This window comes from Cannabis sativa, chromosome 1 (assembly GCF_029168945.1).
Source record: "Cannabis sativa cultivar Pink pepper isolate KNU-18-1 chromosome 1, ASM2916894v1, whole genome shotgun sequence".
In the NCBI taxonomy this organism is placed as follows: Eukaryota; Viridiplantae; Streptophyta; class Magnoliopsida; order Rosales; family Cannabaceae; genus Cannabis; species Cannabis sativa.
The window spans coordinates 44,655,269-44,676,186 of NC_083601.1; the positions used below are offsets into that span (position 1 = coordinate 44,655,269).

Below are 20,918 nucleotides of genomic sequence, written 5' to 3' on the forward strand. Positions count from 1 at the left end.
AATTATTTAATAAAATAAATTAAATATATACGATTTTATTATTATAAAATTAATATTTAATTATTTTTAGTGATATTTTTCCAAATGATACTAAAAAGAATATAGTGACATTTTCACCTATACCCACGTAGGTATATTAATTTATATTTTTCACAAATGTTATTAAAACTATTTTTTGAGATGTGTTATTAAAACTATTAATGTTACTAAAACTAGCTAAAAGTGACATTTTCAAATGTTAGTAAATCTAATTTTTGGTGTCGTGAATTGGTTAAATTATAATATAGTTAATTTAAGTATTTAATAATAATTCGCAGCAACAAGAGCAACAATTTTTACCTACCATGATATGACAACAATCTTAGAATTAATTTTAAGATAGATCTCACCTTTAGATGATTTTCAGTTTTATGTTCCTTTATACATTTTATAGAAAGAATTTTTTTTAAAAAATATTCTTCTTTTATATTTTATTTACAATTTTACAGTATAAAATTTTTAATTATAAAAATATTATTATAAAGTTTCAAAATTACAAAAATACATTTTGTTAAGCAAAAAGTAAAAAAAAAAAAATATAACTAAAAAACAAGGTGAAATCATGCCCCACACAACTATAAATTAATTATAAAACAACCAAAAAAAATCTTATGACAATTATAATACAACCATAAATAAACTAACAAACAACTAAAAAAACAGTTTATTATTTTTATTGAAGAGGTATTTTTGTAAATAATAAAATTTAAAGAGTAAAATTGAAATTTTTTTTCGTGTTGATACATTTTTATAAATTTTTTCAATCTTTTGGTCTATTATGTAAATTTTTATTATTTTATAAACTAAGATATATATTGTAATTATTTAATTAGATAGTATCAGTATTAGTTAGTTTGTCTAATGAATATTATTATAATTAATTATTAACTTTATTTTTTGCTAAATTGTGATTATATATTTATTAAATGCAGATTTGGTTTATGTTTAAATCAGTTAATTGTTATTTTATTATTTAATATTTTTTAGGGTAAATATTATTTTGGACCTTGTGTTTTGCAAAAGTCGCAGATTGGACCCTGTGTTTTGTTAAATGACAAAATGGACCATGTATTTTCTAAAATAGTAAAAATAGGACCCTTAGGACCCTGAGCTTAATTTTTGACAACTTTTTTTTTAATACAACCAGCTTGAAGACAATGCTTAATACGAACAGATACAAAAAATGTAAACAGTTTTGTCATAACACTTTTAGATCGGATTATAACTAAACTTTATTTTGACAAAAAATCAATTCAGGGTCCTATATGTACTATTTTAAAAAATACAGGGTCCATTTTGTCATTTAATAAAACACATAGTCCAATTGATAATTTTTGTAAAACAGAGGATCCAAAATGGTATTTAGCCTATTTTTTATTTTAAATATATTTAATATTAATTTAAATTGAAAAATAAATTTAGAAGTATTAGATGAGGACGGACACCCGTGTTAATAATAGTGTTAGATTAAACTATCACTAATTATAGTTAATAGCGACTTTTTGTTAGCGGCGGAGCTCGTCTCCAAAAATCTTTACCGGCAGATTCCTTTATTATTATCGGCGGACCCACCTTTCTGCCTCTAAATCTTATATTTGTTGTAGTACAAACTTTACAAATGAACACTTTAATTTTTGGCTGAATGGAAAGGCTCCAAATATAATTCTACCCAAAAAAAATGACCCCTAGAGGTAAGCCTCCCTCACCTCGACTTAAAAGTCTGATAGCATTCCAATGCCCGTTTAACTCAATTAATACTCATCATTGTAATGTTAAATGAGGGTGTCATGCAAATGGTTAGACCTTGGATACTACCATTCTATATGTTACAATTGTGCAAATAAACATTAAATCTGATAAATTAATTTGAATAATTTAAAATCCATAATTTAGTTAATTCTCTAAAATATTGATCACACTATATATATAACTTTACAGCAATTATCTATCTTTATATTGATCCACGTGACTAAAGTGTAGAATATATACATATGCTCCAAAACATATAAGCTATTTGTAAAAGTAAATATTAGACTAAAGAAGGAATTGATTGCATGAATAAGGGAAAAGCAGGAAAAAAAAAAAACAAACACACAAAGGCTCTCTTTAATTAGTTCTTCTCTTGTTGGTGGAATAGGAATGTACTACATTACATAACATATATATGAACATTATTATCATGATCATATGTAGTGTGTAGTATATATATATGGTCAGATTTTTTGACAAGGCATGTTGAGAATCATGAGGTTCCATCTTAAAATTAATTGGCAATTAGTGGAGTAGTCCATGTTCTTTATATATGGCTCAATACTTTTACAGTTAATCCATGTGAGACAATGTTCTCCAATATCCTCCCTCAAGATGGTGGCTATTTTTGCTCACCAATCTTAAATCACCTTATCATAAGTAGTGTCATTTGCTCTCTTATTTTTTTTTATTTTGCGGCTGGGAGTTCCATTTGTTCGCTTATTCTTGTTCGCGACTAGGAGTACTATTTTGCTCGCTTGCGGCTGGCTAACTCCTTGATAGGTGTGGATCGAAAATCCGCTAAGGATATGGCTCTGATACCATATTGAGAATCATGGGGTTCCATCTCAAAACCAATTGGCAATGAGTGGAATAGCCCTGTATGGCTCAATACTCTTACATTTAATGCATGTGAGACATTGTTCTCCAATAAGTCAAAATCACATGAATATATGACATGAAAAAAAATATGAATTTGGATACAATGATAAACGTCGATTGACAAAGCTAGGTTTCATTATTGAGATTAAAAAACCCTAATCAGAGAGAAAGTTGTGTGATGAATTTTATTAATTTTTTTTATATTCTTTTCCAATTTTGCTACAATGTTTGCCTCAATCAATCATAACTCACATATAGTGTTCTAGCAACTAACCAAACCGAACCAAAGGTTTTTTATTTTCACTTTCAATTGTTATTGTTATATAGTTTTATTAAGTGACAAAATTATAAGTACGGGCTAAAAAAGCATGAAGATTGAAAAGGAAAAATATAAGGAAATTAATATGATGTACATGATTTCGTACGAAACATTATAGCAGTGATTAGTCATTTGCACAATTTGACTCAATGTTGGATACCTATGTTAATTAATATAATTTAATCAACACTCATTAAAATACTTTTTCAAAATTCTATTTTTTTTTTCTATTTTACTGTACAAATTTTACATTATATAATGTAAAATTAATAATATATTTAAATAATATATTAAATATTAAATTAATATATTAAATATATATACACTAAATAATATATATCACTACAAAAAAATGTTACTTTTAGTGATAATTTTTTAGTCACAACATAATTTTTTTTGTGACTAAATGTGACTTTTAGCCACAACAAAATGTTTCTTGTGACTAAAACATAGTATTTAGTTACAAGTTGTCACTAATTTAGTTTTAGTCACAACAAGTATTGTGACTAAAAATACATTTAGTCACAACAAATTGTAATTTTTGTGACTAATACCATTAGCCACGGACCTTTTAGTCACAACATAGGAAAGATAATTTATAATTAGTCACAATTTTTTTTTACTTTTAGTCACAAATTTTGTTGTGACTAATAAAAGTAAGATTTTTTTGTAGTGTATTTTTCTCTATATCATTTAAATAATATATTTATAACATATAAATAATAAAATATTCTATATATAATTTAACACTCAAAAATCAACAAAATACACTATAAAAATAATAAATAATTATAGTTTATACACTAAAATTTAAGAATGTTGTAGCTACAATTAGGTAAATTTTTGAGCAATAATAGCTTATCTATTTAATGGGTATTTTAATTAATTTTCTTAAGCTCTTACCTATTTTTTGACATTGGTAGGTATAGCTATTTTACATTAGCTAGTGTAAGTGATCCAATTGGTTTTTTCCTGCTATAGGTATTGGATTCTTCTTTCACTATTTCACTAATAGAAGAAGGGGCCATTGTTAAATTAAAAACCTTCTGTCCATGGCTAGCTCTCTTGACTGTTGGTCCTTTCTTTCATGCTTCCTAAAATATTTGTTCGGAAAACAAACAGATTATTCTCGCATGAGGACATTCTCGAACAACGTCTTACATCAACTCATTTAATTTATTTTTTAAAATATATCATTAAAATTTTATTTTTTATATTATATAACACATTTATATTACACTATATATCAATTTTCTTATATTTTCTCTGTATAATTTAAAAATTATTTATTATAATATATTTTATTCATTTTTTAAAATAAATAAAAGAACATTAATATCACACACAAATATTATAAAAAGATTTTAAAAAATTAATATAATATGTATTTATAGTTCAATTATGTAGCTAATTACTATTCATGACTAATATATATCTGATAAAGCAATATTTTTTTATCATTTTTTTATCATTTTTTTTACCACTTAGTTATTAATTTAGCTACTCCTTGTGAGTGCTCTTATAACTTCATGAGAAGCATTTTCTTATTGAGCCAGCAAATTTAAATCTGGTAAAATTAATTTTAAGTGCATCGAGCCAGAATGAATGCCGGCGGCATGTATATACATTTTCTCATAAATAATAATGTAGGACTATATAATTGTCGACTTATTAAGATTTGAATTTTTTTTATAAATTGACCTAACGTGTAAAAAAATAAAATAAAGATTCTCCGTCATATCACTTAACTTCAATGTCATTCTCATTCTTTCAATTCAGCCAAAACAAACTGTCATTTCTTTATCTGCTCCAAAAAAATAAAACAAGAAAAAAAAAACTGTCATTTATTTCCTAATATAGCAAATGTGAGAGCAAATTAAAAGCATAAATATAAAGTTAGGGCGCATCCATTACAATATATATTAAAGAAAATTTTGTGCTGAAGTAACAATTAATATATATTAAAAATAAAATAAAATTAATCAAGGCCAAATATTTAAAAATAACTTATATATATACGTGCAAACTTAAGTATATATATGTTGCTTCGTTCATTGCTCAGCCAGTCTGAGAATCTTTCTATATAACAGTTACTGTACTCGCATAGTTTCAGCTTGTCTCGGGTACTGCAAATTAATAAAATATTATATATGGATTAACAACCAAATAATAAAAGTATTATCTAAACGGTTATTAATTATATAATCTCCTTTCTAATTTTGGAACACGAAAAGATGAATTTGATATGCTAGGCTATGTTAATATACCAAAAGAGGTATTAATTACTTTATAATAATGATTAATTAGTGACAACATAAACAATTTATATTTAAACTTTTCCTTCGATCAAAAGGAAGAAACATGAAAAAGGGTGGCATATTATATTTAGTCATGATAAAAAAGTTATAAAGATAATTCATATTATTAATCATTAAATTTTAGTTTGTCAAAGACACACAATATAGCTTATATGTATATATTCAATAATATATATAATATATTATGTACATAACATCTTCTCTACATGCAACTGGTGATAGAAGTGACGTAAAGTGAAATCAGAAAGAAAGAAAATTAAAAAAGTTTTGGTTTAATTAATTAAATAATTAATTTATAATAAAATATAAGAAAAGGGTATAGCTAGGGCTGGATAGAGTTTCTTGTCCCTATAAAGTAGTGTAACGATAACCAATAGTTTGCATCCACATAATATAATTATTCACTCTGACGTCTTTCGATGCTTTTCAATTGAGCCTTTGCTTTAATTGCTTTGCTTGCTTCTTATTCTTACGCTGTTGTGACCGATTCGCGTACTCTTTTCTTCTACAAAACCCTAAACCTAGTCATATCAATATAATATATATATACATATATATTATTCACTACTACTACTGACTCAAACTACTACTACTACTACAGCTGCATCCCCTTTATAACTGTTTAACCCTAAACCCTAACCATATGAGCTTGCTTCTGTAAACACCTAATAATCATTATTATTTTTGCATAGAAGAAAAATTGTTTCTATAGCTATATAAACATTAAGTAGCTAAATGATTTATCTTGAGGTAAAAAGAGCTATACACATATTAAAATTAACGTCAACTCACAAATATTAATAATTATGTTGAAAATTAATGAGTTTTATTCGTTTGTACAATATTTATATGCAATCCAGCTGTAGAAATTTCTCATCAAGAGATCTTTGGACCCACTGGTCAAGTGTTCGTATCTTGGTCAACCACTTAATTAGTATAAATAATTAACGTGTGTTGTTTAATTAATTAATTTGTTAACGTATAATTTGATGAAAATATATTCTGAAAGCAAAAAAAATAAAAAATGCATGTGGTGGTAGCTTAGGTAGGTAGCTAGTACTGTAGTCACGTCGCTTTACTCGTGTTAAATTTCTTTCTCTGTTGTTGAGAATGAACAATACTCAATGAAATCCAGTGTTCTGAATTTTTTGATATGAAGTTACTGAACCAAATAGCTTTCTCTACGTATTAATATATTCTTTGATGTTTTTACAACATCGGTCGTTTGGAAGACAAATTTGGTATTGTGCCACAATACGACAAGAATCTTTGAGCTGTTTATATATATATACAATATAATGAATTAGATCTACATGGCTGACAACATAGAGTAGCCAGAAACAGTACATTGATTGATTTAAATAAATATTATTTATTTATATCTTGTTTGTTTGTTTTTTCCTGGCCGGAATCGATAGATCAATAATATACCATAATTATTGCCATATATATTACATTAATATTTAATGATCTTAATTAATTAGTAAACATAATTCAAATGAATCAATGATCACAATATAGCAATAGTATCATTACACATAAAGAAATTTCAAACCTATATAGCAAGCAGTACTAGCTAGCTCCTTCTAATCTACGATATGGTATATAAATTATTATATAAAATTAAAAAAAAAAAAAACAGTAGTAGTGAAGTATTCCCCATTCCCCACTACAAGTCCACTATTTCATATCCCTACTACTACACTATAAATTAGGCCTGTAAAACGCACAACATCCATATTGCTTATTCTTTATATATAGTTTTAATTCTAGATATGTGTACCATGTTTGGAACTATTTCTATTATAATATATATTTTTCTTTTGTGTAACACATTCTCAAAACGTATTTATTAATATTTAGAACAATATATATATACATGATAATGATAAGGAAGAGGGTTATTAATTGTATGTAGGATTGATGTATAGACACAATTTCTATCAGCAGAGAAATCAGAGTCCTGTGAAAAGAGCTTTTCAGCCTTTAACCTTTAATGGGGAGAGAGAAGAGAGAAGAAGCCTATAGATATAGAGACTAGAGAGAGATTGAGGAAGAGACATTCGGACTGTCCCACTAACTTTATCAGCTTTTTCAAAATTTTGAACCTCAGAACATTACTTTTATTTTTCAATGGTATATAATTACGGATTAGATGCTATGACTGTGACTAATTAATAATGAGATATAAGAGAGATTTTTATACTATGATGATGACTACTACTTCTACTTGGGAAAAGATTTTTGTCAGTATAAAACTTTGCCGAATTTATTACACTATATATCAAGTAAATTACCACACACTCAGAAGAACAAAGAACCATCAGGCAAAATCCTATGTTTCAAAGGATATATATGCTTGATTTTTTATTTTTTATTTTTTTGGAAATTAATGGTATATATATGTGCGTGGTTTCTCCTGTATATATGTATAAAAAAAGAATATAGTACATGGTTGAATTTTTATTTTAATATTTTGAAATGGTACATAGTTCATTGCTTGAACTTTCCAAGGGCCAAATAAGGTATCTTGTTTAATTTTCTAAGCCCCTCATTATTACACAACGAATATATCCATATCGGAGAATTACATGGCAAGGTACTCTCTTCTTTTATGTTTATTTTCGTTTAGAGATCTTTTTGGATAACAGTTCACCAGGATTTATGAGATAAACCCTAGAAATATTAGAAGGCACCCCATAGTGTTTAATAACAATACCAGTTCATTATATAAGAAATTTTTTTAAAATAAATTTCAAATGATAAATTTAGAGATAGATTGAGAAATACTTTTGTGTTTTGTTATTTATTAATCAAAAGTGGTTTTATATTATATTTTATTAAATTATATCTACTTTTATAAGTAGGTTGTTCAATATATATACTTTTACTTTTCACCTCAGTTTAGAACATAATTTACATAAATTTAATGAGTATAACAGAGACACTATTTATAAAATTGAGTATATCTTAAAAAAATATAAAAACTAAAGTACAAATAAAATAAAGTGAATATATAATATATTTTTCTCCTAAATTTATCGATATACTCTTTTATGTTTCAGATTTATCTAAAATATTAGATAAATACGAACTAATTGAACAAATATACATCAAATATATGTAAAAGATAGAACTGATTTATTATTCCATCTATTATATTAAATGTGATCTGAACATGTATAAAAATATGGGCTACTCCATTTATTAAAAAATAATTTTATGATGAAATCTCATGAGGGAATATTGAATAATATTGTTATCTATAAATAAATTAAATATAAAAATATTAAATCATATATAAAAAAATACACTATAATTAGTTTTGAGATAAGTCCAATTATCATTCTGATTGTCACTTGAATATTAAGGCAAAGGCTTTATTTTAGCTCTTGAAATTTTGCTTGATCATAGAAAATTCTGAAAATCTTTTATTCATTGAAATCTTCAGAATTATTTGTCCTTTTCAAAATTTAGTAACAAAATGTAGATTAATGTGAACAAGAAAAAAAAAATATAAAATAATTGTGATTAAAATAAAGATAAAACCCCATTTCAAAAAATAATAATAACAATATTATTTATAAAAGATAAAACCCTACTACCGGTATTTTTGAAAGAGAGATAGATAGAGGCACAAAAAGTGGGGGCAGAATTAACTGGGGTTGGAAATGGGGGAGAGAATGAAGACAACAACACACACAAAAGTGCCAATAAATAATAATATTAAAATAAAAATGAGTGGACAGATTGCCCAAAATTATTTTTAATCATAATTTTCATTATATATATACAGTCTGTAGAAAGAAATTAAAAAAAAAAAATAATTAAGAGAAGTGGTTCCGTGCCCCTAAGGAAGAACCTTTCGCCTATTCTTTCTTTCTTTCTTTCTCTATACCTTTCTTTCTCTCTCTCACACACACACTCCATCACCACCAGTTGACGCCTGGACTCTTCCCTCGATTTGATCGTTCCTCTCTCTCTCTCTCTCTTAACTCTATTTCTTATTCTTTGCCAGTAATGGCAGTACCTCAGCTGTTGCAGTGCAAGAAAAGAGGGAGAGAGTTTTCATCGGGAAGGTAAAATTAGCTTTGCACACTCACACACACACCACAACAAACAATCTCTCTCTCTCTCTCTCTCTCTCTCTCTCTCTCTCTTTCTCTCTCTTTCTTCATATATATTCCTTGTATCTTTCTTCCTTTCTTTCCTTTGAACCCTACTCTGTTTCGAAACCGAGTTTTTTAAATTATATTCTGGTATTAGCTTATCATTAGAGAACTAGACAAACTTCACTCCTTTCTCTTTTCTTTTCTCTTTTGCTTTTTCCGAAGGAAAGAAAAAATGTATGCATGAGAGAGAGAGAGCAGTAGTAGAAGCAGGCTTTTGGCAGACCAGTTGAACCCAAGAAAGATAAATTCCTAATAATTCTAACCTAAACTGACCGAGTATCACTGTTTTGGGATATGTTTATGTGTTTGTCTATGCATCATATTATTATTAATAATATTATTTCTCTGTGTTAGCTGAAAAGCCTGCTAGGTGGAACTTGTGTAGCTTAAAATCCGGGAGAGCCCCCTGGAAGAAGAGAAAGGGATCAGCTCTCTCTATACTCATTATTCACACCCTGCTTCTGCTTCTGCTTCTGCTTCTTTAAGAGCAAAAAGGACTTGTCTCTCTTAAGAGTGAATAAAGTGAGTTGTAGTGAAACTTAGCAACTTTTAAGGATAAAATAAGAGAGAGAGAGAGATAATGGAAGGTGGTTCTAATGGCACTTCTTGCATGATGGGTTATGGAGAAAACAGTAATGGAATATGTCCAATGATGATGATGATGCCTATAATGACTTCCCATCATGGTCAGCATCATCATAATCATCCTAATAATAATCCTAATGCAAACACAAACAATACCCCAATATTTCTTCCTCTACCATCCCTAAACAATCAAGATCATCGAAACCGTAATAGTAATAGTAGCGGCTCATCTTCTTTTATGGTCGAAGATTCTCACCAAAACAACAACAACAACAACAACAATACTAATAATATCCCTACACCTGGGTGTTATTTCATGGCCGATCACAACACCAACACCACCACCACCAACAACAACAACAACGACTCCATCAATAATATCTCTTCTTTCAAGGCTAAGATCATGGCTCATCCTCACTACCCACGTCTCTTGGCTGCTTATGTCAATTGTCAAAAGGTGAGAAAACAAAAAAAGGCAACTTTGCATGCTTTTTTCCTTGTTTCAAGTATCGATCTACTAGTTTAAAGCGCAGAAAGAAACAATAACAAAAAAAAAAACCCTTTTAATATGTTTTTGTGATTGTGTGTGTATACATATATATATAAATTAGGTTGGAGCACCGGTTGAGGTGGTTGGAAGACTTGAAGAAGCTTGCTCATCAGCAGCTGCAATGGGCCAAATGAGCAGTAGTACTGGCTGCCTAGGTGAAGATCCAGCTTTGGATCAGTTCATGGAGGCTTACTGTGAGATGTTGACCAAGTATGAGCAAGAGCTTTCAAAACCCTTTAAGGAAGCCATGCTTTTTCTTCAAAGGGTCGAGTGTCAATTCAAAGCTCTCTCCCTCTCTACGGATTCTGGTGATGATCCTTTATATTTATATATAAATATATGAATAATAATAACTTTGGTTTGCTGGTTAATTATTTTTGCATTATTTTGTGTTTGGTAGATCGTTTCTAACTTTTTGACTGATGACTTTGATGTAGAATATATGTTTAATTACCAGCTTGCTTCATATAAAATATAATATTTTTTCATGTCTGTTTCCCAAGAACCACATATATATATATAAAAATATATGTTGAAAAGATTGTTCCGCGAAGCTGGTTCTTGACTGCTGCTTGTTCTTTTTCTTTATTTTTTTTTTTCTATTTCTAGTGTTTCTCCTTTTGGTTTTGCTTGGTTTGTTTTGTTCTTGTTTTCTTGTCTCTTGCTTTATTGTTTGCATCTGTATTTTGGTACAAGGGTAGAACTTCGAAGCAATTGTGTTGTAGCTTTACGTTTAGCTCTCTGGGATATAGATCCATATGAAGAATTCCGTGAGCTTATTTGACTGAAATTAATCGCTATTATTGTTCTTTAACTAATTTGGTACTTTTAGTGTGAAAAGAGAAAAAACCAAGAGGTTAAACTTACAATATTTGTCTAGCTAGTTATGTTTTTATGGCTTTAATTGCCATTATTTGGATTGTAATAAGTTGTTAGTTGCTATGCTTGTTATAAGGCTTTCGTACTTAGAATCTAGCTTGTACTTGTTTCAAAATTTAATCACCAAATAGGTTGCACTACTGTTGTTCTTTTGGATTTTATGTATGTATTTGAATGTATTCATCTATTTTTTCAGTATCAACATGAAACTAATCTTATGTGCTATACATTTTGACACAGCCAAATTATGCACATTTCATATGCACAATCACAATTGTCTAATTAATTTTAATAAATGCGGTCCTGGTTATAATTGAATAACATGTGTAAAATCTATCTTTAGTATTACTTTATTATTAAAGATGTTGAACTATAAATACTCCAAATCTTGGAAACTATTTTGTTGATCAATTAGTATAGAACCCTTATGAGATTTATTTTATTTTATATTAATTGCTTTTGCTTTATGTTGTTGTGGACATTGTCCACACAGAATAAATGGTAGAGAATTGAGTCATATATAAAAACATGGGCTACACTCATTGCCAATTAGTTTTGAAATGGAACCTCATGATTCTCAACATGTGTTATAAATTTTTTTGTTTTAATCTTGTTGTTTATTAATTACAATATATATCCTATATGCAAATTAATTGCTTGTTCTCTTTATTAAAGAGAAACATATTGAAGAGGATAGACGCCTTGTACACCAAATAAATTTGTTAACTGAACCTTTTTTCTTTCACAATAATAACTAAAAAGTGGATTGTGTGATGTGTTTTTTACCATGATTATATATAATTCAGATTCATATACATATGTAATATATATATATATATGACTAAAAAGTACATTAATTCCATCCTTCATTCCAATTTTAAGTTTTCTGCAATTTTCTTCTGTACACATAAGTTTGTGTTCGTGTTTTAGTTTTCTCTATCATTCCATTGACTTATTTTATACTTTAGATATTGCCCTTTTTTTATTACTTCGACCGGGTTGATCAAATTTTCCATTTACCCTAGAATCTGTCATTGTCTTTATTTATGTTACATCAATATTTTCACTTTTGAATTTTGACTGCCTTGTTCACATTTTGCCACGTATCCATCTTCATAAATTTATGTTTCAAAAATGTCGTATTTAGTTAATGTACTCAAAATAATATTCGTTATTATGAGTGTAAACAAAATATGTGGATGTATAAATTTACCGCAGTCCTTAAAACATAGATAATTTCATGTTCATCTCAAACTATTGTAATTTTGATATGTATATGCCCAAGGTGGTGATCGCTAGCATATATAGATTCGTTAGCGTACTTGACTTGTGTAAGTACATAATTATATATAGTTTTTTATTTTCTGTGACCAAAAGTATAAACGTTTTCTAATTTTTTCATACATTAAAGAAAAAAAATTAAACGCAGCGACTTTAAGCAGAACATGTAAATGATTTAACTGTGGTAAATCTCAATTTTCAAATTAATAAAGTATTACTTGACATAAAGATGACAGCTATAAAAGGTGCTTTCTAGTTAATTAATTACTTGTGTATGTGCCAGCTGTCATGAAATTATTATGTAAGATTCTCTTAATGATGAGTACAAGGCAAAATTATGTGAAACAACTTAATAACTAACTATATGTACATATATATGTCTTATGCAAATGAAATGTTATTTGTTCATATATGCATATATGTAAATTTGCATGAATGTTTTGTTATATTTCTAGACACTAAAATTATTACAAGTATCAGTTGTACATCTTTATATATTATATAAAAACAGTTTTTTTGTTTATATTATTAGGTTGTCGAGATGGAAATGTGGATCAGAATAATGGGTCTTCAGAAGAAGATATTGATGTGAACAACAACTTCATAGATCCACAAGCAGAAGATCGAGAGCTGAAAGGTCAACTTTTACGCAAATACAGTGGATATTTAGGGAGTCTGAAACAAGAGTTCATGAAGAAAAGGAAGAAAGGGAAGTTGCCTAAAGAAGCCAGGCAACAATTGCTTGATTGGTGGAGTAGGCATTACAAATGGCCTTATCCATCCGTATGTATAATTGTACTTCAAATTACATATTATCATATATATATATATTCCTTTTAATTTGTTTGGCTCATAATAAATATTATATATACGTGCAGGAGTCACAGAAGCTTGCCCTGGCAGAGTCAACAGGTCTTGATCAGAAGCAAATAAACAATTGGTTCATAAACCAAAGGAAGAGGCACTGGAAACCTTCGGAAGATATGCAGTTTGTGGTTATGGATGCAGCCCATCCTCATCACTTTTACATGGACAATGTTTTGGCCAACAACCATTTCCCTATGGACATTTCTCCCTCTCTTCTCTAAATTATAATTATTAATATTATTAGTACTAGTACTATAGCTATATGCATTGACTTAACTAAAACTACTCTTGTTATCTTTGTACTGATCATGAGTTAATCAATCCCCAACAATATATATTATATATGTATTATATGCATTTTGTATGCATGCTTATAAAACCTACCTTTTGGTTAATGGTTTTTTATTTTTGTCATTATAATTAGTTAATTATTATATATAAATGAATTGTATGCTTTGTAAGTTAGCTTGCATGTATCATTTACGTTGAGGAAGTCAAAAGCTAATTGTTGTTATTTGTTTCATGACATTTTTAGCATGGTAATATAATCTTAGTGCTGACACTTTAATGTGTAGTTCTATAATTGACTGGTATAGGTTTCTTTTTATTTTTATATATATATTTTTTTGGAGATGGACTGTTTTTTTGTGATTTTCTGTATAATTTATATCTTTCTGAAAGTTATTGATCGAAAGAGAATATTTTATCCTAAAGAGGATACGGATACAACTGTCTGGTAGGTTGGAAATTATTGATTCTTTATAAGGCCAGGGTTATTAATATATATTCTTAGTTACTGGGAACTTGTTCTATTCGATCTGCGTTTTATTGATATGAAGAAATAGAACTGTTTCATCCTTTAGGGTTTGAAATATTAGAGTCTGTTATTAGTTTGAATTGTGTTTGGTGTGTTCTCTATTATAAACGTGTTAGATATGTTATCTAATTGATGGTGTAAAATATTAATTTTTAACATTTTCTATAACGTAACTTCACCATTTAGATTTTCTTTTTCTAACTTGGTTAGGGTTTGATAATAATCAACTTCGTGATTATTTAATTGTATGATTTATTCAAAAATTATTGATCAATTTTGTGATTACCTGAGCAGCCTAGTTTTAGCTAGATGTATGAGAAATTTAACTGAGGATCAATAAATTATGGATTTTTAAATATCACCATCGCCGACACTAATTTAGGTGCATGCATCTAATATATTAATTTCTTTTATATTGCATTCTGAAATTAGGTGAGGTGACATTTGGTCATATTGTGACCTATTAAAATATTGTTGACATGATCCATGTGGTAAGAGCATCCCTAATGCTATGGAAAATCTTTACATGATGTTTTGTGACGTGGACATATTACGTGGTAAAATACTTATATTATTGAAAAGAAAATGATGGTATTTTAGAAATTTGCATGAATGTTATGTTGTAGCATTGATGTTATTCCTTATTTTTTAAAAAAAATTGAAGCTAAAAAGTTATTGTAGCTAAAAATTAGGATATATATGTTAAATTATAACGTGTTAGATCATAATTATAACATTTTCAAAGAGTTTTATACATTTGAGCGTTTTTAGAAGTAAGAGTGTCAAAAATAATGTGAAAGAGAGATAAAATAAAATATTATATTTTTAGATAATGTATATTAGCATCTTTAAAGGATGTTACCATTAGAGTTAAGGATTGTTGAAAATAATGGTGCTGTCATAACAGAATTTGAGGACCACAATGATTGCAATGATGATGACAGCTAATGATTGTCCTTGTCATGGTACAATACCGTTATTGATATCCTAAAAGATAGAAATCTTTTGTACAAAATATATTCCTCTGAATATTCTCTTTCTAGATTATTCCCTTGTGCATTATAAATATGTGTAATCACCTCATTCTATTGTAACCGAATACAGAGCAATAAAACAGTAAAGTGCAGAGCAAAATTTCTCAGTCTATTGCCTTTTCTTTCCCTTTTAACTTGGTATCAGAGCAAGTTTGATCCATGGCTGCTCCAGCCGATTCCAGTGCCACCACAGAAGGCTCTGCAACTCCTCCTGCTCCGGTTCCATCAATACAACTTGCTGGTGTTCCTAACCCAGTCTCCATTTTTCAAAATCTTGTGCCTCTTACTCTGAAACTTGACAGAGGCAACTATGCTTTTTGGAAATCCCAAGTTTTACCTGCCCTGCGCGCCCATGATCTCGAAGGTTTTGTTCTCGGAACAAAGGTGTGCCCTCCTCAGTTCGTCGACAACACCATCGGAGGCACCACACCAGGAGAAACTCGACAGCTCAATGTTGGTTACGCTATATGGCGCAGAACAGATCAATCTATCATGAGTTGGTTGCTCAACTCGATTTCTGAGACCATGTTTGGTCATGTGGTCAGATGCACCTCATCCTTCGAAGTTTGGCATTCCTTGGAACTGCTATTCACCACTCAGTCAAAGGCCAGAACTCTACAAATTTGATTTCAGCTCCAATCTCTGAAGAAAGGAAACCTATCTATACATGACTACATGATGAAGATGACAAACCTTGCAGAAAATCTCTCTGCTGCAGGACAACTTATATCGGATGAAGAACTGATTCTTTACATTCTTAGAGGTTTAGGGCATGATTATGACCCTGTTGTTATTACTTTAACTTCTCGTGCTGACCCTATAGCCTTACAGGAAGTGCAATTTCTCTTGCAAAGCCAAGAGATGCGATTGGAACAACTAATGTAATATCCCAATAAGTCTAATGGTGAATAATTAGGGTTTATATTTATATTATGAGTTAATCAGGTAATAAGTGGGATTATGATCCTACTAATTTATTTCAGCATAAAATTTAAATTTTACTATAAGTGAGTAAATAATTGTAATTTGCTAATTACGGAGATTTATATAGCATGTGTGAATGTAATATGAGTTATATGTGGAATAAAAATATTTTTCAAGTTCGACGACCCTGGAGACTCAATAAGTGGATATATAAGCGTAATTTGTTAATTACGGAGATTTATTTGAAATACGTGGATATAATATGAGTTATACGTGGAATAAAAATATTTTTAAGTTTGGCGACCCTAGAGACCCGATCAGAGGCCAAAAATGTCACAATAGTTTTAGTTAGAAATATTAATGAGATTATTGAGATAAGTTGATTTTAGAAATATCGGGGTATTTTGGGGTACTCAAAGTTGGCCAAATATCCTAAAAAATAGAGATTTCTTAGTGACTAAGTAATAATAAGATAACTATTAATAATAAAGTTTTTATTAATATTATATTATTATTATATATTATTATTATAATTATTATTATTAATAAATTTTTTTAACTTTCACGCTGATGATGAAAGTTTACATATATATATACATATTATATAAGTTATATATATTAAGTTATATCAGTAAGCAGTTTAACAAAAGAACGAACGAACCCTCGTTCTCCCTCTTTTGATAAAACTTTTTTTCCCTTATATTCATTTTCTTCAATTTTCAATCTGAAACTTAGCGATCTAAGCTCTGGTAGTAGCAGGATAGCAAATCCTTGAAGAGGGAAAGCTTAAGGTATGGTTTAATTTCGTTTTAAGGTTAAAAACAATTGGTTTCGTATAGGGGTTTTGTGAATTAGAATAGTTATGAAGGTTCTGACCTTATAGAATTGTTCTCGGGTAGTCATGGGACTAGTTCCGATATTTTCTTGTTGAATTAGAAGTGATTTTTGAGTTAGAAATCGAGTTTGGAACTTTTTAAAGCTTAGTCCGAACGTTAATGGCGTTTTTCATTTAAGGGGTCGATTTTTATTTCTGTTATGTAAGCATGGTAGTATTTATGGCATACATGCACCCTGTGAAGTTTGGAGTAATTTGGATAAGTTTTGGTAGTGTTTCGGTGAGTGCGAAAATTGAAATTTTCGTATTTCACAGTTTATAGAAATTCCTAAGAGATCAGAAATCGTATTTTTGTCATAACTTTTGACTCAGGTGTCCGTTTTGGACATTCTATATACCGTTTCGAAGCTTGCGACAAGCTCTACAATATGGTGTATGTTTTAGAGCCAAAATATAAGTTTTATTTTATTGTATTTATACCGCGAGGTTTGGTAGAAAACCCTCGATTGTCTTATGTGAATATAAGCAGTGTTTTGGGATAAACACTTATTGGTTTATCGTTGTTGTGACATAGGGCCGAGATCATCGGGGATAGTTCTCCACTTGGGTTGGCCGAAATATATGAACCTAGATTAAAGGTAAGAAAAGTATATTGTACTGCATAGTACGTTGTATGTAATACAATTAGTATTGTTATGAATTGATTAATATTGAGATATAGTTAATATTGTTATATATTGAAAAGTATATTGTACTTTATAGTACGTTGTATGTAATACAATTAGTATTGTTATGAATTGATTAATATTGAGATATAGTTAATATTGTTTTATATTGAAAAGATTGATTGGTTGAGTATTGATAATGTGATAATATTATGCATGTGATATGTGGGCTCACCTGATTAGGTGATGCGATTTTCCTGGCGACGTACTGGACATAAGTACGGGCGTCAGTGACGTGATAAGTACCGGGCGTAGGTACGAGCTCGTCTAATTAGACGATGCGGTATATTGGTGCCGTATCAGGCACGGCTCACCCGATTAGGTGATGCAATTATATGATATATGGGTGTAGGTTTTTGGGCATAGGCTCACCTGATTAGGTGATGCAGTTATACGACATATGGGTGCCAGGCTATGGCACGGGCTTGCCTGATTAGGCGATACAATACAAGATCATCAGATTAAAGCATCGACTTTCCTGATTAGGCAACATGATGTCATGAAGATGGTTGCTTTATGAGGTAACATATATATTATTTATATGATTAAATGAATATGAATTCCATTATTGGTATAATGGTTTTGTATTACCAGATATCTGTATACTAATGTTTATTCGTGGCAGATGCCAGTAGTGATTTAGATTTCATCTTATGAACAAAGTGTGATGGTTTGATTCTTATTGTGTATAAATGAAAATATTCGAATAACAAACTATATGATTGTTATTATTACTTTTCTTGCTGAGTCCTTGTGACTCACGGGTGCTATGTGGTGCAGGTAAAGGCAAAGAAAAGCTAGATCAACCATGAGGTGACAAACTTTCTCCAAAGAATGTACATATTGACCTCACTACCGCGTGGCCGAATTGCCGTGAGTTGTTTTGGGCTGGTTGTATCTATTGTGTATTTTGATTTTATGTTTAAATTGTTGTCGTATATATTTCTTTAGCAAAACTTTTTATAACAGGGATCCCCGGAACACGTTTTTATGCCGTCATAATGTCCATTTTTAGTGTTTTGTTTTAGTCAAGTTTTTAATATTATCACGGTTTTTAATAATTAATTATTCTACTAGTATTATAAATTAGTTTATAAAATCACACACGTGACGTCCCTATAGATTAGGGCGTTACAACTAAATACTCCTACTCCAGGTGATCTCAACACTCTCAGTGCCAACCTCGCTGCTAACTCTCGAAGGCCTGTCAACTTCAGCAATGGTCCTCCTGGGTTTAACTCTCAAGGAAGGGGTTACTCACCACGAGGTCGTGGCCGTGGCAGAGGAGGAGGAAGAGGAAACCGTCCAGTATGTCAACTCTGCAATAGAGTTGGCCATGTCGTGTCCAAATGCTATCATCGCTTTGATATCAATTTTCAAGCACCTACACCATGCCAAGGACAACAGCCTAATCCAAACGTTTCATTGGGACAGCAACCTCCAGGTCAAGGACAACAGGCTTACTACTCCGCTTCCTTTGCTAACACACATCAAGATAATGCCTGGTATATAGATAGTGGAGCAACGAACTCTACTTTCATTTTAGGTCACAAAAACGACATAATACAGTAAATATTGTGTAGATCTATGCAATACAATAAAAACCAACAATATTTTGTATAAAAAAACACTTACCCATTGCTTTTGGGGTGAAGAAAATGAAAGTTTTTGTGAGGAAAATGAAGCTTTTAGAGGTCCGGCCGAGTGTGGTTGTGGTTCGACGTGGTTGAGGCACAACTGAGGTCGTGGTGGGTGGTGGGCCGACTGGTTTTGGTGGGTGGTGAGTGGTGAGTGGTGGTGGCTGAGGGAAAACGAGAGAGAGAGAGAGAGAGAGAGAGAGAGAGAGAGAGAGAGAGAGAGAGAGAGAGAGAGAGAGAGAGAGAGAGAGAGAGAGAGAGAGAGAGAGAGAGAGAGAGAGAGAGAGAGGGTTTTTGGTTTTGCTAGAAGGGTATTTTGGGGTTAAAAAAGAATTAAAAGTATAGTTAAAAAATGTATAATGGAGGGGAATATTTTAAAACCATATGTAATAGTTTAGCATTAAATGTCAAATTTCTCTTTAAAAATACACTAAAAATAACTTAAAAATAGTACTAACACTCTTTACATTTATTATCATCCCACACGTGGCAGCCATAAGCTACGATCCTAGTCAAATTTGAAGTCGGTTGGCTAAATTTGCAGTCAACAAAACTAATAGGAATCTTTAATATGGAACTGTTAAGTATGGTTTTTTATACACTATACTTCTAGTGTGTGTGATTTTGATTCGGATCACATATGTAGATAGATATGTAATAAATGTGTTGTGTATAATTCGATTATGCATGACTAGATCGATATGTAATAAACATCTTTCATTAACGTGTCGTTTACCATAAAAAACTTATTTATATCACAACGATAATCATTAATAGATCAGCCTGAGTATACATGAACTCGTGTTTGTGCTCATTGAGTTATTTGATTCACTCGTTAAAATTTTTCAGAGAAGATGATTCTTAAAACTTCTGTTTTGAGAGCTTAATAACATGAGTGGCTGAGAACATGTCATAATCGGTATATGCACGATCATGTCTCAGTCCCCCTTATTCTTTTAACTATGTGGGACATAGTATGCGACTAGATCCTATCTCGATCGCATTTTCTAACAAAATCACATCAAGCGAGATTAGCTCTGCTAAAGCTATTTATTGACACGTCACTTTTTTTCATGAAGAATTAAGTTTACGTGTCAATTATTTACGAAACTATACTCGTATTTCTAAGCAAAATTTTTTATTATAACACGTCTAATTGATTTTTTTAAAACTAATTATATTGTATCAAATTAAAAAAAAATTGGATTGAATTAAATCCAATTATATACCGAATCTAAATGTGGCGTTTGATAAATGATTAGTAGTTTATTCACATTTTTTGTTTTGTCTTTTATTGACTTATTG

At 29.9% G+C, this 20,918-nt stretch overlaps 1 protein-coding gene across 1 annotated transcript; it reads left to right on the forward strand.

Annotated features, from left to right (window-relative positions):
• Positions 1-8,821: 8,821 nt before the first annotated feature.
• LOC115707692 (homeobox protein SBH1) lies at positions 8,822-14,020 on the forward strand. Its single transcript, XM_030635721.2, has 5 exons — positions 8,822-9,386; positions 9,834-10,521; positions 10,676-10,922; positions 13,307-13,557; positions 13,653-14,020. Exons 2-5 carry the CDS (start codon positions 10,060-10,062, stop codon positions 13,860-13,862), a joined length of 1,170 nt encoding a protein of 389 aa, XP_030491581.2. The 5' UTR covers positions 8,822-9,386; positions 9,834-10,059; the 3' UTR covers positions 13,863-14,020.
• The last annotated feature ends 6,898 nt before the right edge of the window (positions 14,021-20,918 follow it).